Source organism: Paramisgurnus dabryanus, chromosome 3, assembly GCF_030506205.2.
Source record: "Paramisgurnus dabryanus chromosome 3, PD_genome_1.1, whole genome shotgun sequence".
NCBI lineage: Eukaryota > Metazoa > Chordata > Actinopteri > Cypriniformes > Cobitidae > Paramisgurnus > Paramisgurnus dabryanus.
In genome coordinates, this window is record NC_133339.1 from 24,966,872 (window position 1) to 24,986,914 (window position 20,043).

A 20,043-nucleotide genomic window follows, 5' to 3' on the forward strand; every position below is an offset into this window, starting at 1 on the left:
AGCCTACTATACTTTGATAATGTGCATCTGTAGTGTTAACTGTAGTGAATTAATACTACTGTGGTAAGGTTCAAAACCTAGGCCTATATTGCAATTTTTACTACAGTTCGCATTTTACTACAGTGGATTCTGAAGTATATCGTCCGTGTTTTTTATGTGGGTACAAGGTGTTCGCAAGAAATGTAACTTAACTTTGCCATTATAACCATAATGTAACTTTGTGGCACTCTCAAAGTTGCATACATGTGTAAGTGCTGTTGCGCGCGGTAAAATAGATATGGTAGGCTACAGCTGGGTTGAGTTGTGATTGGTAAACAGTGTTTCCTGGTACATTCATGATCTGAACGCTCTTCATCGGGGTCGGACATCCGCATTCACTGCTTTGATAGACGACACGGTAAGACTCTTTCACTTTATCAAAGTAAAAACTTTATTAGTTTATACTCTGTTTGCAAAGCTATAAACAATTTCGTTTGAGGCAGTATTACAGAGTCTTCAGTTTTGCACGCTTTTAATTCATTACAACGCAGGCAACGTTTTTATTTTATTTTAGCTTTTTTTACAAGGTTTTATTAAAATAATAATTACATTTTTAACTGCACTGCAGACTGTTGTTGGCTATCTATTGAACTGGAGGGTTTTAATAAACTTAGATTTATTTTAAGTTAAACATAGCTCTATGTGCTTTTGCTTTATATGACCTATATATTTAAATTTATCCTATTGTTATGTTAATATCTGGTTATGAGGTATTTTGGTCTTGTGCTTCAATAAATTCACTGACGCCAAAGACAACACTTACTAGCATCTTCCTCTTACTTTCAATGTACTTTTTTGGTAAAGTCGTACGCAACCACATCCTCTCTTAACGAAGAGTCGAGAGATCCTGTTCTGACTGGCTCCTGTATGCACACGCACTGTCACTCACCACTGTATGTGATTACTTTAAATACATTTACAAGTACATTTGTCTTAGTGTTTTCAAAAGTGAAAGCATTTGCAATTATTTATTAAATAGCATTGCATTCAAGTGTTGATCTGCCATTGTGTCTTTAAATAGCTGTGAGATCATAAATAATTTTATGACAGAGTAGATTCAAAGATATATTGTTAAATGACATATCTTTTCCTGTTTTTGTCTTGATCTTATATCTAACATTGTGCAACCTTAACTGTTTCACAATGGTTTTGCATTAGGGAAGCTGCTTTTTGCACATACTCGAATACATGGTCTGTGCTGTATACTGTATGATTATGTTGTTGAGCATCTTTATAGCCGAACTAGAATGCTTTACTCAGCACTAGTGGATCTATTGCTGTTTTATTGCAGCCTCAGGAGTATTCGGAAATGATACGTTTTCTTTTACGAAAGCTCATTTTGCATCGACATGGTTTAGAGGGCTGTAAAATCATTGGAAACTTTTCACGATACATTTTAGCCTCATATTGATGAGCGCCGTAGATGGCATACTGTATGTCATGGGCATCACTGCGCTGATAAACAGCCCATAAAAGCATGCAGCTGAAATGATTTTCAAAGAGATGAAAACTGTCTAGGTGTTTTTATGGTACTTTGCTATTCCATTTAGTTCTATCTGAACAGTTGACTGGCCTCATTACTTTCAATGCTAAAAACACCCCCAGTAATACACACAGGGAAGTAGCACAAAAAATAAATGTCTTGACAGATCTGTAAAGAGGAAGCAGTGTGTTTTAACTGACAGACCTTGATACAGAAGAGCTCTGTGTATTGATTAAGACAACCCTCTCACTTCCTTAATAAGGCACTCGTTTTTCAGGCCAGGGCTTGTGCAGAGCTTCTGGTAGAGGAACCGAAGTGCCGGATGACGCTTGTTTTGTCTTAGTGTTAATTCAAGAGGAACCTTGAAGAACACATTTTTTCACTTTTGATAACCAATTTGTGACCATATTGCAAGCACAACCTTTTTTCACAAGAAAAAATACACTAGTTTACACAGATTAACGTATTAAGTCTTCTAATTGTAATGTGTCCTTCAACACACATCACTGCTTGCCAATTTCTGTGATAGTTTGAGCTACTCAGTGCATGATTGTTTTATTCTGTCTGGTGAATTATATGCAAATTTAGCAAAATTAAGTTGACATTTTAGTGGTACCAAGCAAAAAAAAGCTTTTCGAAATGATTAACATATTGCAAATTCTGCGAGAGAATTATAAACTTTATAAACGTATAAACTACCTCCATATTGTATGTAAGGGTATGCCAGGTCTCTGTATCAAGCTCTGTGGTTAAAATGAGAAACGTCAACTTCCTGTTTGTGCAATCGTTTCCAGTCATGCAGAACAGAGGCAGTAAATACATCTGTGTTCTTTTCTGTCAAAGCAAGTTGCTGGCAAATTTTGTCCAGCTTCTGTGATCCAACCCTGTCTAGATTTTTGATGTATTGATAGAAGACACCAATGGTTGGAAATCTCAGGCTGCTTAGAGTCAGACCCCACCAGATTGTGGTCTCAGGCTTGTGTAGTTAAATGTTATGTAATCTGTCAAGCTCCTATTTAGAACTGCTTAATTTGAACAGATGTCTGTCACTTCCCAAAGCTGCCCAGATTGCATTGGAAAGAAAAAACAGATAAGATGTTGTTTCTCATAGATAGCAGCGGGTTTAAATAGGGAACAAATGGAGAAGTGGTAAGCTTTTCAGGTTTTGATTAAATCAACTATTAAATCCTCTAAAATATCTCTTACATCCTAAAAGTCTCCTCTACGGTGCTTACATTTGCCAAAGAAATAAAAAAGAACTTGAAGATTTTTCAGGGAAATTCTTCCACGATTCAAATATCAGGCTAATATATTCACGTTTTAAATTTTTCTTAATTGTCGTCTTGTTTTGGGCAGTTTTTATTTCACGTAGGAATTTTATCAGAGAGATCATAGACAAAGCCAATTTTTATTTAAGTGGCGTGCACACCGCCAGTGTCTTTCTTTCAATGAGGTCGTTGGGAGGCGTTTTAATTCTGGTTGTCCTAGTTACAACTAGAAACAAATGAGTAACCGTTCTCTCAATAATGCCGCTGTCACTTACTTGCTTTTCAAGTGAGAAAAAAGGTAATGCTGTGACGTACCAGTTTTCTACTGGTCACATATCTCCACATGATACGAATTCGCAGTTCAGAGTTCACCAGACATGAACTTTGGTAGCAGCTAATTGCAAAATAATGTAGCACAAGCTTGTGTTATGGTCTGACGCCATGTTTAGACCGCCAGCGATTAGCAGTAGCAGGGCGACATGATCTTATTCATTTTAATGGAAGCATGGTGACTTTCAGCATCAGTGGGCGACTGGATGGGACGTGTTCAGCAACGCAAGAAAGTTAAGAAAATTTTAACTTTATGCAAATAATTCGGGAGCAACTACCAACGAGAGAGAAGCAGTGGAGTTCACGTCATCCGTCTCTCGTTAGTTACTGGAGTGGACGGTACTTACTTGTTTATGAAACTAGATTTAGAAACGCCTCCTAATGACCTTATTGAAAGAGGCGGGCAACAAGCAGAGATAACATTGTCACTTGGGGTTAGATTTGGGGTATGGGTTAGGATGTAATTTTATGTTTTGGTTTTTACATTGTTTTTTCTTCCGATTTTAAAACTATTTTCACTTGGGGTTGGGATACATAAACAATACATAAAATGACACGAAAAAGAAAGTCGTGCTACGGACATGAAAACTATTTATAGAAAGAGTGACGCGAAAAAGACATTTGTGCTCAATGGCACGAAAAAAAGCTGAAAATCGCGTCCATGAACACTAATAATTTAATCAAATATTTTGAGACTATAGACTGTTTCAGCAGTAACAGCATAAACATGCGGCTTTTGTGCTCAACTTCCGGTAAAATCCGCTAAGAATAAATAACAACAAAGTCATTTTAAAGAGTTACTAAACCCTAAACCAACTTTTTTTAGTTAATGATCTGTAAGAATGATGCTTAATTAGTGCTGTTCATTGATTTTGGTAAGTTATTTGACATTTGGATATAAAGTGTTTCAATACAATATATGGTGTAAAAACGTCTGAGTGCTGCCCTCTTCAGGTTAAACGGTGGCTACTGCAGTTGAATTTTCCTATTTGATGTTTTGCGTCCAAAAAATAACTTGTGACGTAAGCAGGTTCAAGCTCACCACGCCCTTGTTACGATCTCACCACACACTTGGTACGAGCTTAGTTCGTCCCCTCTATCTCTGTTGGGGTCTGCCCACTTTTCTTGCATTTTTCAAATATTGTAGTGGGTGGAGTCAGGCTCTGACCAGGGGTTTAGTTGCACTTTAAAGTAGTTTATTTATATAACAAGGAAAATAAACAACACACAGATTACCTAGGAAACCAAAACATTTGTTATTTTCAACAAGGCATTTGTTCAAGATTTCAGATTAGCAATAGTCAGACCATTAAAAAACTGAAACCGGAAGTAAAGTTCGAACCAGACGCGTAATCGCATCACCGCACATGCGTCCGATGAAACCGTCTATACCACGACTTGCCTTCAGATTAGGTTGTATACATGCATATAAATGGAGTCAATGGAATGAAAAGTGTAGTGTGACCGCCCCTTAAATGGCGAAAGACAGCAACTCTAATGCTTCACTCTCATTGGTTGTTGTCCCGAAAGTCGCTCGTCATTTGCATAACGTTGAACTGTTCTCAACTTTGTCGTGCAGCTGGGCACGCCCACTTCCTGACACCAACAATTGCTGTCACTCGAGTCACTGGAAATCGCCAAGCTTCCATTGAAATGAATGAGATCTGCCATTACCTGTCGCTGGCGGTGTGCACGCAGCTTTAGCTTCACTTAAAAAATGTAGTTATGATTGACAGTACTAAATGACCATGCTTCACCTGAATCTTTGTAAAACTTCATTTAGGGTCTCTGTAACTGAGAACTCCATTAAGCTTCCTGTACTGTAAAATAGAAACCTCTGAGTAATAAAACCTTCCTCTGGGCAACTACATTCATCTTTCTCATGTACTATTTGTGGCATAATAAAGTATGATGAATTATATAAAACCTGTAGAGGGCTGTAAAAAGACTCATTCTTACTGAATCGCTAACATTTTTGACCTGTCGCTCTCACTGCAACTACATATGGTTGGTTGGTTTAGCTTGAGCTAAAACAGTTTGTGGTATAGAAGCCAGCGCTGAAATTATTATTATTATTATTTTTCATTTGTTTGGGTGTTTAAATGCATTTTTGCTATTGCATTGCATTTTTGCTATTGCATTGCATTTTTGCTATTGCATTGCATTTTTGCTATTGCAATGTTTTGCGTTGCCTACCAATGAGAATCAACTTTCTCAACTATATGATGCTCTGTGTATATGTATGCATGCAGTTAAATTCCCCTTTAATATTGTGTACATGCCACAATGCAAAAATGTGCTTTTGTAGTCTTTGACATTGCAAAGGTAAATAATGATACTGAATATGCTGTATCAAGATAGAGTGCCACAGCGAGCAGAAACACTGCAGCTTTGCGACAAGTTTTCTGTGACAAGCCCTATCGGGTCAATGCATGTAATCTGATGTCACTACAAACCTTTCAGCAGCACCCCTAAGCATAGGGGCTACCAACGGCAGAGCATCAAGGCCGCATTTCATGCAGGGCCACGCCCATGGTAACCTCGAACAGGTTCCTGTGACAGGTTGATGACCCCTGAGAGAGATGACAGAAGGACGTGCTAGAGAACTGCAGATGGAGAGTCTCACTGATAGACAGGCATCTTCAACCAGAGGGAAAAACAGTCCAAACAGCATGCTGCCCCTGCGAGAGAGAGAGAGAGAGAGCGTGAGAGAGAGATGAAAGGGAAAACAATATGATAGTTGATATAAAATGGGGGATGGGAGGAATAATAAGTGTCTCTGGAGGACAAAAATGCGAGGATAGGAGAAATAGAATAGGGAATAAAGAGAAAGGAGGGGAGATGGTGTGTGTGTGTTTGAGAGGAAGAGGATGAGATCATCGCAGTCTCCTCTCTAATGAGTGATGGTGTTGGGAGGCGTGCTGAACTGAGGCGGAGATTTTGCTTCTCATGCCAGGGAATCAATAGTGTCTGCAGCCTGGAATACCATTCCCACATTACTGCTCACATTCCCAACACTTCAGCAGTAGCTGGTCGTCTGGCGTGCATTTCATACAGATCTTTGTCGAATTGTTCACTTTCTCTCTCTTTCTGTCTGTCTTCTATCTCGCCCTCTCACTTGCGCTCTCTCTCTTTCTCTCTCTCACACACTCCCTCGCTTGGTCACGCTGGCTCTCTCCCTCTCCAGATAACCCACACCCAGTGACTCCGTGTCTCGGTTTTTGTGGCAGTAGGAAGGATGCTTCTCTGAATGTTTTATTTTTTTATGTGACACTTGTATCAGAGACACTTTTCGGTTCCACAGGAGGACAGCTTATTTGATTGTGTTATTAATCGGATTTATTGGGAAACGTGTAAAGAGCTTATACACACAATGTTGGGCATGGATGTTTGTGAATTTGGAGGACAGTTTCTTGAACTGCTCTGGTTGACTGTTTGCTACAGAGGTGAGAGATGCGTTCATTTCGTCTGTGCTAAAATTGAATTGCTAAAAAGTAGAATATTGTGCATTGATTGTTGCTTTATCTTAAAATGTTTCATTAACAACTTTAATACATGGATATTAATGCTATATAAACTCCAAACGAATTCCTAAAAGCTAGTAAAAAGTCACATGCTATAGATGATCATGTGGCACGATGACTTCCTTTGTGAACCCACACCTTTTTATAGTTGGCATAACATGCTGTTAAAAAAAGCAAAGGTGGACTGATCAATATGTATTGATCAAGCCGTTGTTGCTATCACAACGTTGCCTGTGTGTGTGATCATCATGTTGTTTGTAATTACATGTCACAGATCTTGTTGATTCAGGACTTCGCTCTGCAGATCTTCTGCTTACTGACACCAATCCAGTGTTCAGCACTTCTTCAGTCTTTCCTCCCTACTGCCACTTTTTCTCTTTATCTTTCTGTAATCATCTTAGTTTCACTTTGATACAGCGTCATGTAAAGAGTGTATGCATGAAGTAATGATGTGTTAACAGTGACCACTTGCATGACATGCATGTGTAAAGTGTACAGAAATGTGTGTGTGTGTTGGGTGGGTTCGGCCAACACTGTTATCTTTGATACATGTATGTGGCTCTTATGGTTCAGTCACACATGAAGTGGACCTTGTAGGGTATTATGCCATCTTAAGTAAGAACATACCAACACCCTACAGTTTGTAATTTGTAAAGTACAAATGTGCAGGGCGAACAGTGTAGGAAACCAGTGTGCTTGAAGTGGTGAGAGAAGTTTACACACTGGTCATTGCATACTTCACAGTGTGGCTATAAACACAGTTAAAGTGAGCGCAGCCTGTTGGCACAGCTTTATTCATACTGGTGCTTTCTGGGCAGTTTTTGTGAACACAAAGCACAAGTTGTGACTTTTGAAATGGCATTATCATGACCATGGGATACATAGCAAGAATTAAGAAACATAGCAACAGTTAATACATACATACATAAATAAAGATGTCAGATTGCATTAATACTGCAGAGGATATTGGTGATGGACAGAAGCGGGCTCCACAGGACTGACCGGTGCCCGGGTTTCCCAGCTCCCTCTCTCTCTCTGCCAGACTGCAGGTGCTGACACGCTAGGACCCCCATGGTCCGTCAGAACTGCTTCATGATTCGCTGAGCACCAGCTGCTGCGGGGCTGTGATGGATGGTTGGCCGTCAGAGACCTGACACATGTTTAAAAGAGTAAATCAATTAGATTGCATGTAGGAGAGACAGAGACTTCAAAAGGCTGATGTGTTTACGCACCCTGTTGTGAAATATTGTGTAGTATGAGACATTATTGCGTTTCTTTACAATCAGGTGTTCAAGATCTTCTCATTTTGATTTTGTTGTGTGATTAAGCAGCCTGAGAATGCACAGCCTTGCTTCATTACTTTCACACTATGATTTGTGGGTTTTACATTGGATTTAAGGTACATATATTCATTTAGTGGTATTGTTAAGTAAGTTACAGACATAATTTATTGTTAGGTGGATCGCAATATTCTGTGCAAATGTAGAATGATGCAGATTTCCGGGCTGCTGTGGTTTTTGTGCTTGACTTACAGGATCAGAGTTACCTGATATGAATCTTTCAACTGAGCCTTTTAGTTTGATTAGAAGAGGAAGTGCATATCAAAGGCGCTGAAAGACTAGAGGATGTGTGGCTTTATATATGAATGTGCTCCAGATAGGGTCAAGACAGGACAAACACAACATTTTGAGTTGAAACAAACCAGCATAGGTTTAATTACAACCCAAAAGGGGTTCGTCCATTTTTGAGCCAACGCCTGATGTGAATTCCTTTGCTGAGGTCCAGAGAATGTTTGGGTCTTCAGTTGTATATGAGAGACTGCAGATCGTCAGTATTTGCTCATTCACCCTCCGCCTCATTAGCTGCGCACTGAAACCTGCAGCACTCCATCGGACTTAAACCAGCATGCTATTCATCACAATGTAGCCAGGCATTAAACCGCTTCTGCTGATCAAAGCCGCACAAAGCACGCTGCCTTTGAAATGTGAGATGATGTGTTTTACATATTTCACAGTCAGAAGCGATTTCTCTGAAGGCGAGGAAAGTCAATTGCAAAAGCTTTCCTGGTCCTTTAATGTATTCGCTTTGTTATTTAAAAGTGTTAATGTGGGGTAATTACTGTCATCGCTCTTCTTGCTAATAAAGATGACCTCTCATTAATGGCTGCTGAAAGTGCAGGGCTATGTCTGCCATCTCTAGTGATCTTTAAAGGTATAGTTCACCCCAAACATATGAGTCAAATTATGATTTACTTGTTGCCAGTGGCTATCAAGCTAGCAATTTGTTGTAAAAGTGTCCTTAAAAGCGTCAAAATACTTACACTGGGGCTGTACCATTTGAAAGGTACAGTGTTGCACCTATAAAGGGTTCATTTTTGTCAGAGGTACATATTGATACCAAAGGGAGCTTATTAGTACCTCAAAGATACATGTTAGTATCTCAAAGGTAAATACTGGTACCAAATGTATACATATCTCTACCTAATTGTAAATATTAGGGCCTTTTTAAAGAGACACTCCATTTTTTGAAAATATACTCATTTTTCAGCTCCCCAAGAGTTACACATTTGATTTTTACCATTTTGAAATCCATTCAGCCGATCTTTGGGTCTGGCGCTAGCACTTTTAGCATAGCTTAGCATAATCCATTGAATCTGATTAGACCATTAGCATCGTGCTAAAACATAACCAAAGAGTTTCTCCTATTTAAAACTTGACTCTTCTGTAGTTACGTTGTGTACTAAGATCGACGGAAAATTAAAAGTTGCTAGGCAGATATGGTTAGGAACTATACTCTCATTCTGGCGTAATAATCAAGGAATTTGCTGCCGTAACATGACTGCAGGAGGCGCAATGATATTACACAGTGCCTGAAAATAGGCCCCTCTATAAGATACTAAGGGTACTATTTTCGGCTGATGCGTAATAGCATTGCGCCTCCTGCAGCCATGTTAAAATAACGAAACTCTTTGGTTATTTTTGAGCGCGATGCTAATGGTCTAATCAGATTCAATAGATTGTGCTAAGCTATGCTAAAAGTGCTAGCGCCAGACCCGAAGATCAGCTGAATGGTAAAACGGTATAAATAAGCATATTTTCAAAAAAAGTAGTGTCCATTTAAAGGGTGCTGCCCCAGTGACAGCTGGGGGACATATTTTTTCGAATGGTGTCTATAACTTCGGTAACAGTATAAGGTAACAGTAATGGGTTAGGAACCACAGACTGATGAGACAATAATGTCATTTTAAAAGTATTGCGTTAAAAACAACAGAAGGATGAGGAAATAATGTAATTTTCGGGTAACCTATTTCGGTAAGTGATAGCTGGTGGTACAGCTTTGCATTAGCAAAACAATCATGAGTTTGATTCCCAGTGAACACGCATACTACTGATAAAGTGTATAGTTTGAATGCATTGTAAGTCCCTTTTGCAAAAGCGCCTGCCAAATGCATAAATGTAAAACGTGGTTGTTTTTAATCTTTGGGAGTACATTTTAATTCATCCATTTTGTTAAAAGTCTTATTCATTTGTGTTGAAACACTGATCACGTTGCAGTTTTGAGATGTCATCATTATTCAGAAAACATCATTGTTTGAATCCGCTTATCCTCTGCATGGTCGTGGGAAGGCTGGAGCTGATCACGTGTTAAAATGCCATGAAAATGTATTTGTAACTAGCATTAACCACATTACAAACAGTTCATCACTTTACAGTTTAATTACTTGTATGTACAGTGTTGAATCTTAAGTCCTGTAAGGAGCTCAGTTAAAAGGCTGCGGTTGACTCTTTGAGATGCTCTAAATTGCCCAATTAGTCTCGTCATTTATTTCTTGTGGCTGTAGTGAATCTCAACTTAGGTATTTGATTTGCGTGTTCTGCATGCAAGGTATTTAATTGGTGAGCAATTTTGATAAATATTTCAGCTGTATAATTGCACATGGATAATTAACTAAATGGCCCAATTATTGGTCCAAAGGACACCAGTGGGCCTCTCTTGAGTAAAATGTCATAGAGCCGGAATCAGTTTCGAGTCTGCAATTGCTTATTGGACGTTTATGAAGCCAAATATTCCCCCTCACGCTTCATTACCACATTCATCCATACACATTCGGATTGTTTAGTATCTCTAATAAATAGATGAATTGGCTCACTTTGTCTTCAGTTAGCGTAGTTTGTCGGATGTATCAATAGCATTTTGTATTTGTAGATTGCATAAATCTTGCAGCCCGTAAAGCATATAACCATAAAGCATATAATTTTTTCAAGTGTCTTCCCTGATGCATTGGGGTTTTCCCCCAGGTTTAATTTATACAGAGATACAAAATTTTTATTGGCTTTTTGTTGGAGGAAATTGGCCACCCATTTTGTTATACAGCAGCGTTGTACAGTCCTTGAGCTAGTGCTGTCTAAATGCAAAAGGAGATGGTGATGTATTTTTATGAGGTAAAATTTGCTCGTATAAAACTAATGGCGTATTAGAGAGTGACCCTGAAAACACTCTATTGATTCCATCAGATCACATTTAATAGCTTTGTCCTTCCACTATTGCATCTCCCTTCATATTATAGCGCTGGGGGTTTTGTCCACCCTTCATAATGCAAAGAATGGTTATCATCACTCTTGATAATCATTGGCGACAACTTAAACATGTTTCTATGGAGCAAAAGCCTATTTAGTCATCCTTGACATACTGTAAATTTTCCATAAAGGGGGGGGGGTGAGGTTTCTGTCTCTCTCTTCATCATCCTCCGCTGTTCAGGAACATCCAACCTCACGAGGTCCGTTTGTCCTCACCCAGGGTGATGTCATCTTTTAGCAGCGGTTTCTTTCTGTGTACTGTTTTCACAAGGGCAGTTATACGGATGTAATGATTCAGCTCTTAATTCATATGACAAATCGTTGTTTCTGCTCCTGGCCTCCTGCATGGAGAGCGCTTTTCTGGGTCTTTATGTTCCTCCGTATCTCCGGGGAGCAATGCCTCAGCCGTCTGCGTGGCACATTGTAATAGTCCCCTGTGATTATGAGCTGTTACACTGAAATGCTGACAATGAAAACACGTTTTTCAAAGTTGTACAAGTGGCTGAATTAATAAAAGCCAATGAGCTTCTTAATAAATCTACTAAAACAGGACCTCTATTATTATTATTCGACGCGGACGGTTATATGAACTTCCAGCTGTTCTTTTTAGTATTAATATTGTCAGACTGTCTCTACAGTAAGCTAAACAGAAATTAATGTGCTTTATCATCGGTGCAGGAGATGGATGTGTTGCCCCACTATGTGAGCACTGCAACAAATGACTCTGAATATTAAAAGAGATAAATGTCTAGTGTCTAGGATAGTGAAACTGAATTTGTTTGTTTCATATATGGAAATGAATGACTGTCCTCCAAAAAATAACGACCTTATACGTCGTTTGTGCAAGCACCTTATTACGACGTAAAGTGACGTATTAAAGGTGACATAGAATGATTGAACGGGATATTTATCTTTGTTCTGTGATGTGACATGTAGACAAAAATTGTTTTGTTTGGGTCTGTAATGCCTCAGAAGCTTCCTAAAAACCTCTCTCAGATAGCTCTATTAGGGTGGGGGATTTTAAACAAGTGGTTTTGCACCTATTTGGCTCCCCCTACTGGCTTAACTTGCAATCTCATTACTGATTGGCTGACTTTGCTGCCACTCAAAAAATGTAGCCAATTATTTTAAAGTGGAGGGGCAGTGAGATGCCTGTGATGTCATAAGCATCAGTTTTTCAGATTGGGCTGTTTTCTGGCTGACATTTCAAAAAGAGGAATTTCTATGAGACTGAGATGTTTAGCATGTTTAGCACTTTTTGTATGTTTGTGAAATGCGGTTAGACAACTATTATTCAACAAAGACAAGGTAAAAATGGTTTTTCATTCTCTGTCCCCTTTAAGGGATTATTGTCCTCTGGTGGGAGTAGCTTAAACAACCTGTTGTTACGTTTTAATGTTTTTGCATTATACATCACATTAGACATTTTTAATTTTATGAATTTGCAAATGTAGAAACAATTTCATAACATTTATGGTTTTAAAGATATTTTGGAGCATCTAACCCCACCCTCAGCCTTACCCTAAACCTAACCACTTCTCAACCATATAAAACACAACACGCAACTCTGTGATCAAAACGCACAGTCAGATCTCATTCAAACATGAACCAGCATGACGTAGTCGGTCACAAAAGCCAATAGCGCTTCACATTCTTAGCTAACGTAATGATGCAATCAGTCACAAGACATACGAAAGCCAATGCCTTTTCACAATCATAAATGACGTATCATCGCTTCTTCTGGCAGCAGTTTTTGAATCAGTGTATGTCCAGATCTGATGTTTACAGCGGATTGTCATCACTTTTGCATCTCTTCTTCAAATAAATAGATCGTTTGACCTCAGTACACTTGGAATATTTTAAGTTCATTTTTAAAAATTTGTGACTGTTTTGTATGCTGTGTTTATCTCATATAATAAATAAATGGGTATGTTATTTGCCCTAAATGCCTGAACAGTGTAATGTGTAATAAAATACAATTAATCCTGGCGGTTTAAATTGAAAATGTTATCCCTGTACATGTCATCATAGCAAAATTATACCACAAAATATCATTTTATTCCCTAATATATTAAGTTTCACATGCTGCCGGTAGAGGCGCTTAGTCAATGCATCAATAGAGACCCTTTTACAACGCACAGGATCAAATAGCCTGCGCGGCATCTTGGCAACAGAAGTGGTGTCGTTCTCCATTGGTTCTAACGTGTTAGCAACTCAGAAATTTTATCAAAACGGTTTCCCAGCATCAAAACGTCTGGTTGTTGTTGCGTTTGGTTGCACTAATATAATATACTAATATACGTATATATGTATCTGGCCATTTTATATTTGGTCATCGGCTTACGTCTTTTATCCACTTCACTATAGGACACGGATTTAGTAGCTGTGTTGAAAAAGTTAATAAAGTAATTTTTTTTAAATAACTTTCTCTGTCTGTGTTGCTTCACTGCTGATTCTTGCCATACTTCCGTTGCCAAGATGTACGCGCATACGTTGCCACGTCATCATTTTGTACAAACGTCCATTGGTCGTATTAAAATGGACAAACAACCAAAGCAATCGTATGAGTTGGAGGATATGTTGAGATTTATTTACCGTTGTTCAATGACCGTTTTATACCCCAACCTGTAGAAGTCAGATTTTTGACTTTTTTCTAAAAAATCAATTTTAATCCAGGTCAACTGAGCCAGGAGAGAAATGTCATGTTATTTTTATGAATGTAATGTAACATTCCTAGTTTTTATCTAGAATACTGCAAAGTAGAACATGTTCCTGAATGAAGGTTTTTTGTTAGGCCTTTGTTCATAACCCTCTAATCTAAATATGTTAAACTGGGAACACGTCGCACTTGCTGCCTGTCGGCTGTAGATCATGTCTAAACATTTCTAAAACGCCTCAATCCTGCTTTTTCTCAGGCATCATGGCTGATAAAGAGACAGAAGTGCCAGTGGTGGGAGACGATGACGAGCCAGATCTGAACTACCAGCCCCCAGCTCAGAAGAGCCTGCAGGAGATTCAGGAACTGGACAAGGATGATGAAAGCTTGAACAAGTACAAGCAGACCCTCCTGGGCTCTGGACCTGTGGTGTCAGGTTAGTAAACCTTCAATGAGTGAAAATATTTGAAATATTTTTTTAAACACACCTACGTGCACATCTGTTTATGTGCTTTATGCTGTATTTAAGCTGCCAATGCTTTCTTTAAGAATTGTAGTGAGGGCAAAAAATATAAGCAAAGAGTAGGCCTAATTGACTTTCAGCTTTTTCCTGACAACCAATATTTTTCTAATATTTTTCTTATGTTTTCTTGGACTACAAGACTACAAAAATTTAAAAAAAAATTTAAAGGTCAATTTTATACATATTAATTTTTTTATAAATAAATAAGGTTTTCATTGATGTATGGTTTGTTCGGATATGACAATAGTTGGCAGATATACAACTATTTGAAAATCTGGAATCTGAGGGTGCAAAAAAATCTAAATATTGAGAAAATTGCCTTTAAAGTTGTCCAAATGAAGTCCTAAGCAACATATGAAGAGTTCAGTTGCAAAACGAGATAACTCTGTTTTTCAAATTTTTCAGAAATCTCGTTTTTTGGTTGTACATTCCAATTAATATCAATTCAACTGCAGTTGGTTTGTTTTGATTTAAACTTGCATAACTTAAAAAATACAGTTTAGTAGCACCACAAAATAATAACATGATAACATAATAACAAATATGTTTTGACAAAAATTTTAAAAACCGATTTATTTCGTTTTGCAACAAAACTCTTCATATATTACTAATGATAAATATTTGTATATGTATATTTAATGTGCAAAATGTACAAAATGGAACATAACCTTTATTTCCTAATGATTTTTGGCATAAAAATATTTTGACCTATAATATGATATAAAGGTACAAAAGTTGTCACCCTTTCAAAAAGGTACACCTTTGTATCCAAAAATGGAAGCGTCCCTCGGATAAGCAGTCACGAGCCGCTACTGCTTATGACTGATTTGTTGGTCCAGGGTCACATATGTCAACTCTTCATCTAAATACAAGCCATAGTCGACTGTATTTATAACTTGTTTTTATGTCAACATGCATTTAATCCACAATTATTGAACACATACATTGTTGTAATGAAATGTTAAAGAAATCCAGTTTTGTGAAGATTGAATTGACTTCATGGTGACATAAAGATGTAGTAAGACCCTCGGGGGGTCTTCGTTCCCCTCCCTGCTGTCTAGACTGACTTAGATCGCAGGGCTTTCCAGTCTTGGTTTAAAGCCCCCACACAATATTTTCAGATAAAGAGCTAGAAGGTAGAGTGAGAGATGCTTTGTTACAGTGAATTGATTCCAGCTGCTATAATATGCGTTTATTATTCTATCCCACTGCACAATACATTAATTATGAGATCAGTTATTGTATTTCTGACTCAGTTATTGAGTGAAATAATGTGAGAGAATTCTGAGAAAAATATTCAGGTTTTTTCCCCACGATAAATGGTTTTTGTGATATGTAAACTTTCCTGTAAAAAAAAATCATTTTTGTGTGAACTCTAATATGCAAAAGCTGATGCACTGTGGCTAAAAGAAGATTAATTTCAGCTTGACTCACAGGTGCTTAGAAGTTAGATGCTATTTAATTTTTTTTGCAGAGAATCAATCAACTGCAGTATTTTCTTTTTGCTTCAAATGCAACATTTGTGCCAAGGGTATTTAGCTTGAGACTCTTTAGATTCATAAATGATTCATTTGTATTGTTAGTTATGGCCTTGGTTAATAATAGCCTTCCTTCAATATGCTGGAATGCATACAGGAGAGGTTTTTTATGGCGGTTTGTGTTTCGGTGTAATGACGGAAAGATCTGCTTACAGAACCGCTCAGCATTCATGCATTCAACACCACAGCGAACTGTATTTGCTTCTTACAAGTGGCTTATGATACACACCCTATTATGCAACATCCTCTAATTTTTAGATAAGAAGTTATTAAAAGAAGAGAAAAATGAAGCTTTCCATCAAAGCTATCGGATTTGGATTGAATGGAGAACAGTAAAGAAACATATATGAGTTGGGGATGACTTGAGGGTCATTGGAGTAAATTGATATAATAACATACATCATTTTTATGTTTGCATGAGCATCCGGTAAACTGGAAACATTAAGATGAAGGCTTAACCTGAAGTCCATCATTATGTCGTAAAATTTTCCCAGATTTAATAGTGGGGATTTTGTAAGGATGATCAATCACGGTTGGTGTGTGTAATCCCTTGTGCACAGTTTTCACGTGAACGTGCCTGTGGCGGGTGGTGGCACTTGTAGCCATCAGAGGATGATTAACTGCAGTTTCCCCATTTAAAACCAACCCCCCTGCATCAATAACACTGCATCAATGAGACTCATCCAACAATTTGTTATGTGCCGTTTTAAAGCGCCGGCTCCCTGTTGGCATTCCAGAAACGATAATTTAGTGGGACAATAGAGTTGGTAAGTGCCTAATTAAAGCTCCTTACCTGCCCCAAATGCTTCGCAGGTCGGATTCTGTGATGAATGGACATTCACATGTGAATCTCCGCAGATAGACGGCTTATGGTTTAGACGTGCAGTGTGGTTGTGGGGCGGGGCAGCAGAGCTATCGCTGTATTGAGATGTGCTGAGACAGCATGAGGTCACTAACCTCCATCAGCTCTATGTCAACCTAAACCCTCAAACACTAACCTCATCTCCGTCTGTTATGGCCGGAGCTCTGTAAAATACCAAAGATGAGTGGAAAGAGATGTCAGTGCATTACGAAGGCAAATTATTACGTCTTTAAATTCCTCTTTATCTCGTTAAAGTTATGAAAGATGCTATATATAAAAAATAGATCAAACAAAGGGTGTGAACTGTATGGGTGGAGAGAAAAAACAAACAAACAAACAAACAAACAAACGTGAATTGATGGTATTCATCTGTTTCTGAGATGATGAATGTGTCTTGTTTACACTCTGACTGGCTAGTGTGTTGCAGGTGCACATAGATTTCCACTCCCAATTTACTTCCTATTTAGTCCAGTCAAAGTGTCTTCCCTCTGGTATGAGACATGTGATAAACATGGAGATGGATTGGTTTGGATGATTAATTTGGCCACAAATGCCGGTGGATAGATAGGATATGCAAAGGTGGACATATTCTGGTGTATGGCCAGGCACAGATCAACCTTGGAAAGCAACCTCAGAACACCATAGCAACCACACACCAATGCGCTAAGTATCCCCAAAGATATTTAATGTTAACAAGATGCGTCACTAGTATTGATATGAATGAGGGAGATGGTAACGTTCAGTATGGACGCTCTAGTCCCGCCTTCCAGTAAAGAGAGCCAATGGAAAACTTTTATAGAATGACATCCTCTAGCAGAGGAACTTTGCTAATGCTAAGTATATGAGGGGTCTTGCTGTAACAAGATCTGAAGGCACTGTAAACATGGCGGCGCAGTGACGCATTTCTTAAAAAGACTTTGGTATCACTCAGAACACCCGGGCAACCACATAACAACATGGTTAATATCACTCGGGAACAGGGTATGCTTCATACATCTTCAAAAGCGAAGCTGTTGGCTCCTTGATCGCCCCCTGGTGGCTGGCTGCAGCACAGGTCATAAACTCCGCCCTCTCCATTCAAACAAATGGGACTCTGGTCAAAAAAATAAAATTTTCAGAAAGATGGGTTTGGTCCTTTAAGGTAGTTGTTATCACGCTGAAATATGTTCAATTGTTGATTTATGTGATAAGTTTCATTTTAGCTAGTAATTGTTTCTCAATTCCAAGAACGCAAAGAATGGACTTGCATTCTCGTGGAGATCGGTCTTGCCAGGCGACCTTGAAAGAACAAACTCAGAACGTCGGGAGAACACAGAACGCACTTGCGAGAATTAAGATGTGTGCGATCTTCCTGTTGGTCACCTGACCCCCGCCATTGTTTTGCCGCAATGCCTTCTGGGTTGTAAAGCGATTTTTGCGCGCAAGTCTGCACCCGATGCATCCTTGAAATCAAGAACTGTACTTGTGTTCTTAAGAATTGAAATTGAACTTCGACGGTTAATGATGACGTAGAGCGAGAACACAAGGACGCAAGAAGGCTGGAGAATGCATATTGAGAAACAGCCTTTGATGCTGTAGAAATGGGGCGTGTCTTTATGATTGACATTTGTGATTGAATGCATTTCTGAGCGAACTCTCAGAACTTCGAGGGAAGATTGACGATATAACTAACTATTCATTTTCAATTTCTGTGTTATTTCACAACAACAAAATAAGTTGTATTAAACTAACCTTATAGAGACAGAGCGCAGCGGGTCATAACCTGAAAAACACGCCCACCAGGGGGAAAACAATCCAACCGTCTCCAGTGACTTTGTATTGCAAGAGGCTGCCTCCTTGTCTTTTCTGGCTTATAACAAAAAACAGAATAATGCCTAAAAGCTGCTGTGTGACAATATGTACAGCTGCTTGTTAGAACAACTCAGAAATACATTTTTATAAGCTGTCGAGCTGTAAAACCCAGCCTTTAAGGAGAAAAAAGTGGATCGCCGACTACGTTTCCCCTAGTGGACGCAGTTCTACTAATATGAATACTATGAAAAGTTGCCTGTTTCCACTTTTATGTCTTTAAACGCTCGTTTTGGGGGTCGACAGCTTATATAAACTTATTTACAGGTTAAACTTAAAAACAGAAAAATACCTAAAAGCTGCTGTGTGACAAGGTGTACAGCTAACAAGCCTAAAAAAAACAGAAATGAGTTTTTATAAGCTGTCGACCTCAAAAAACGAGCGTTTAAAGACACAAAAGTGGAAACAGGCAACTTTTCATAGTACTCGTATTAGTAGAACTGCGTCCACTAGGGGGAAATGTAGTCAGCGATCCACTTTTTTCTCCTTAAAGGCTGGGTTTTACGGCTCGACAGCTTATAAACATGTATTTCTGGGTTCTTTGGCTTGTTAGCTGTACATATTGTCAGCAGCTTTTAGGCATTATTCTGTTTTTGTTAATAAGGCCAGAAATGACAAGGAGGCAACCTCTCGCAATACAAAGTCAATGGAGACGATTGGATTGCCCCCCCCCGGTGGGCGTGTTTTTCAAATTTGCATAACTGCGCTCTGTCTCTATTTTAGCAAGCCAGTCAAATGACACTTTCAAGGGGCGTAGTTAAATTGGGCGCGCAAGCGTTTGGGCGGAAGTTTGATACCACGGCCCCGCCTCCAGGCTCCACGGAAGATTCCTTCTGCGCATGCCCTGGCTACAAACTGACGTTTTTGCGTAACATGCTCAGTAATTTGGACTTCAATTCATTACAATGGAAGGAACCGACGTCGTGTCGTCCATTTTTTTTTTCAGTCTATGCTTGAAACAACTTAGCAACAACATGGCAATGCCCTGGCAATATTTCATAACCATCATGCACACATACCGGTAATAAATAATAGAGTATACTTTATTATTTACTATGGTAAACTGGTGTACTGCAGTTAGTTATTGCTACACTTAATGTAGGCTATGCTACAATATTCTGTTGTATTAACTACTGTTGATTGATAAACTGTAGTAAAAACTGTAGTGTACTTTAATATGTACTGTGATAAGGGTCACTAAACATTACTTTTTGTATCTACAGAATTTATTACCGTTTACTGTATTAGATACGAAAGTATACGATTTTTTTCTCATATGGGTGGGGAAAAGTTCTGCACATATCAGCACCTCTCACATTTTCCTCAGAAATTGTAAAAGTCATTGCATAAAATGGTCTGTCTGCCAAGAGCTGGTATGCTGAGAATATTAACTAC

The 20,043-nt window shown here is 38.6% G+C and overlaps 1 protein-coding gene across 2 annotated transcripts in view; it reads left to right on the forward strand.

The window, feature by feature from the left end:
- The first annotated feature begins 243 nt into the window (after positions 1–243).
- arhgdig (Rho GDP dissociation inhibitor (GDI) gamma) overlaps positions 244–20,043 on the forward strand; it is a 30,871-nt gene continuing 11,071 nt past the window's right edge. The window contains exons 1-2 of one of the 2 annotated variants that reach the window (XM_065279077.1): positions 244–397; positions 14,137–14,313. In XM_065279077.1, the coding sequence (XP_065135149.1) occupies positions 14,142–14,313 (172 nt within the window). In that variant the 5' untranslated portion in view covers positions 244–397; positions 14,137–14,141. Of the gene's footprint in view, positions 398–6,311; positions 6,567–14,136; positions 14,314–20,043 lie in introns of those variants that run through there. The other variant, XM_065279068.2, reaches the window with a different exon arrangement.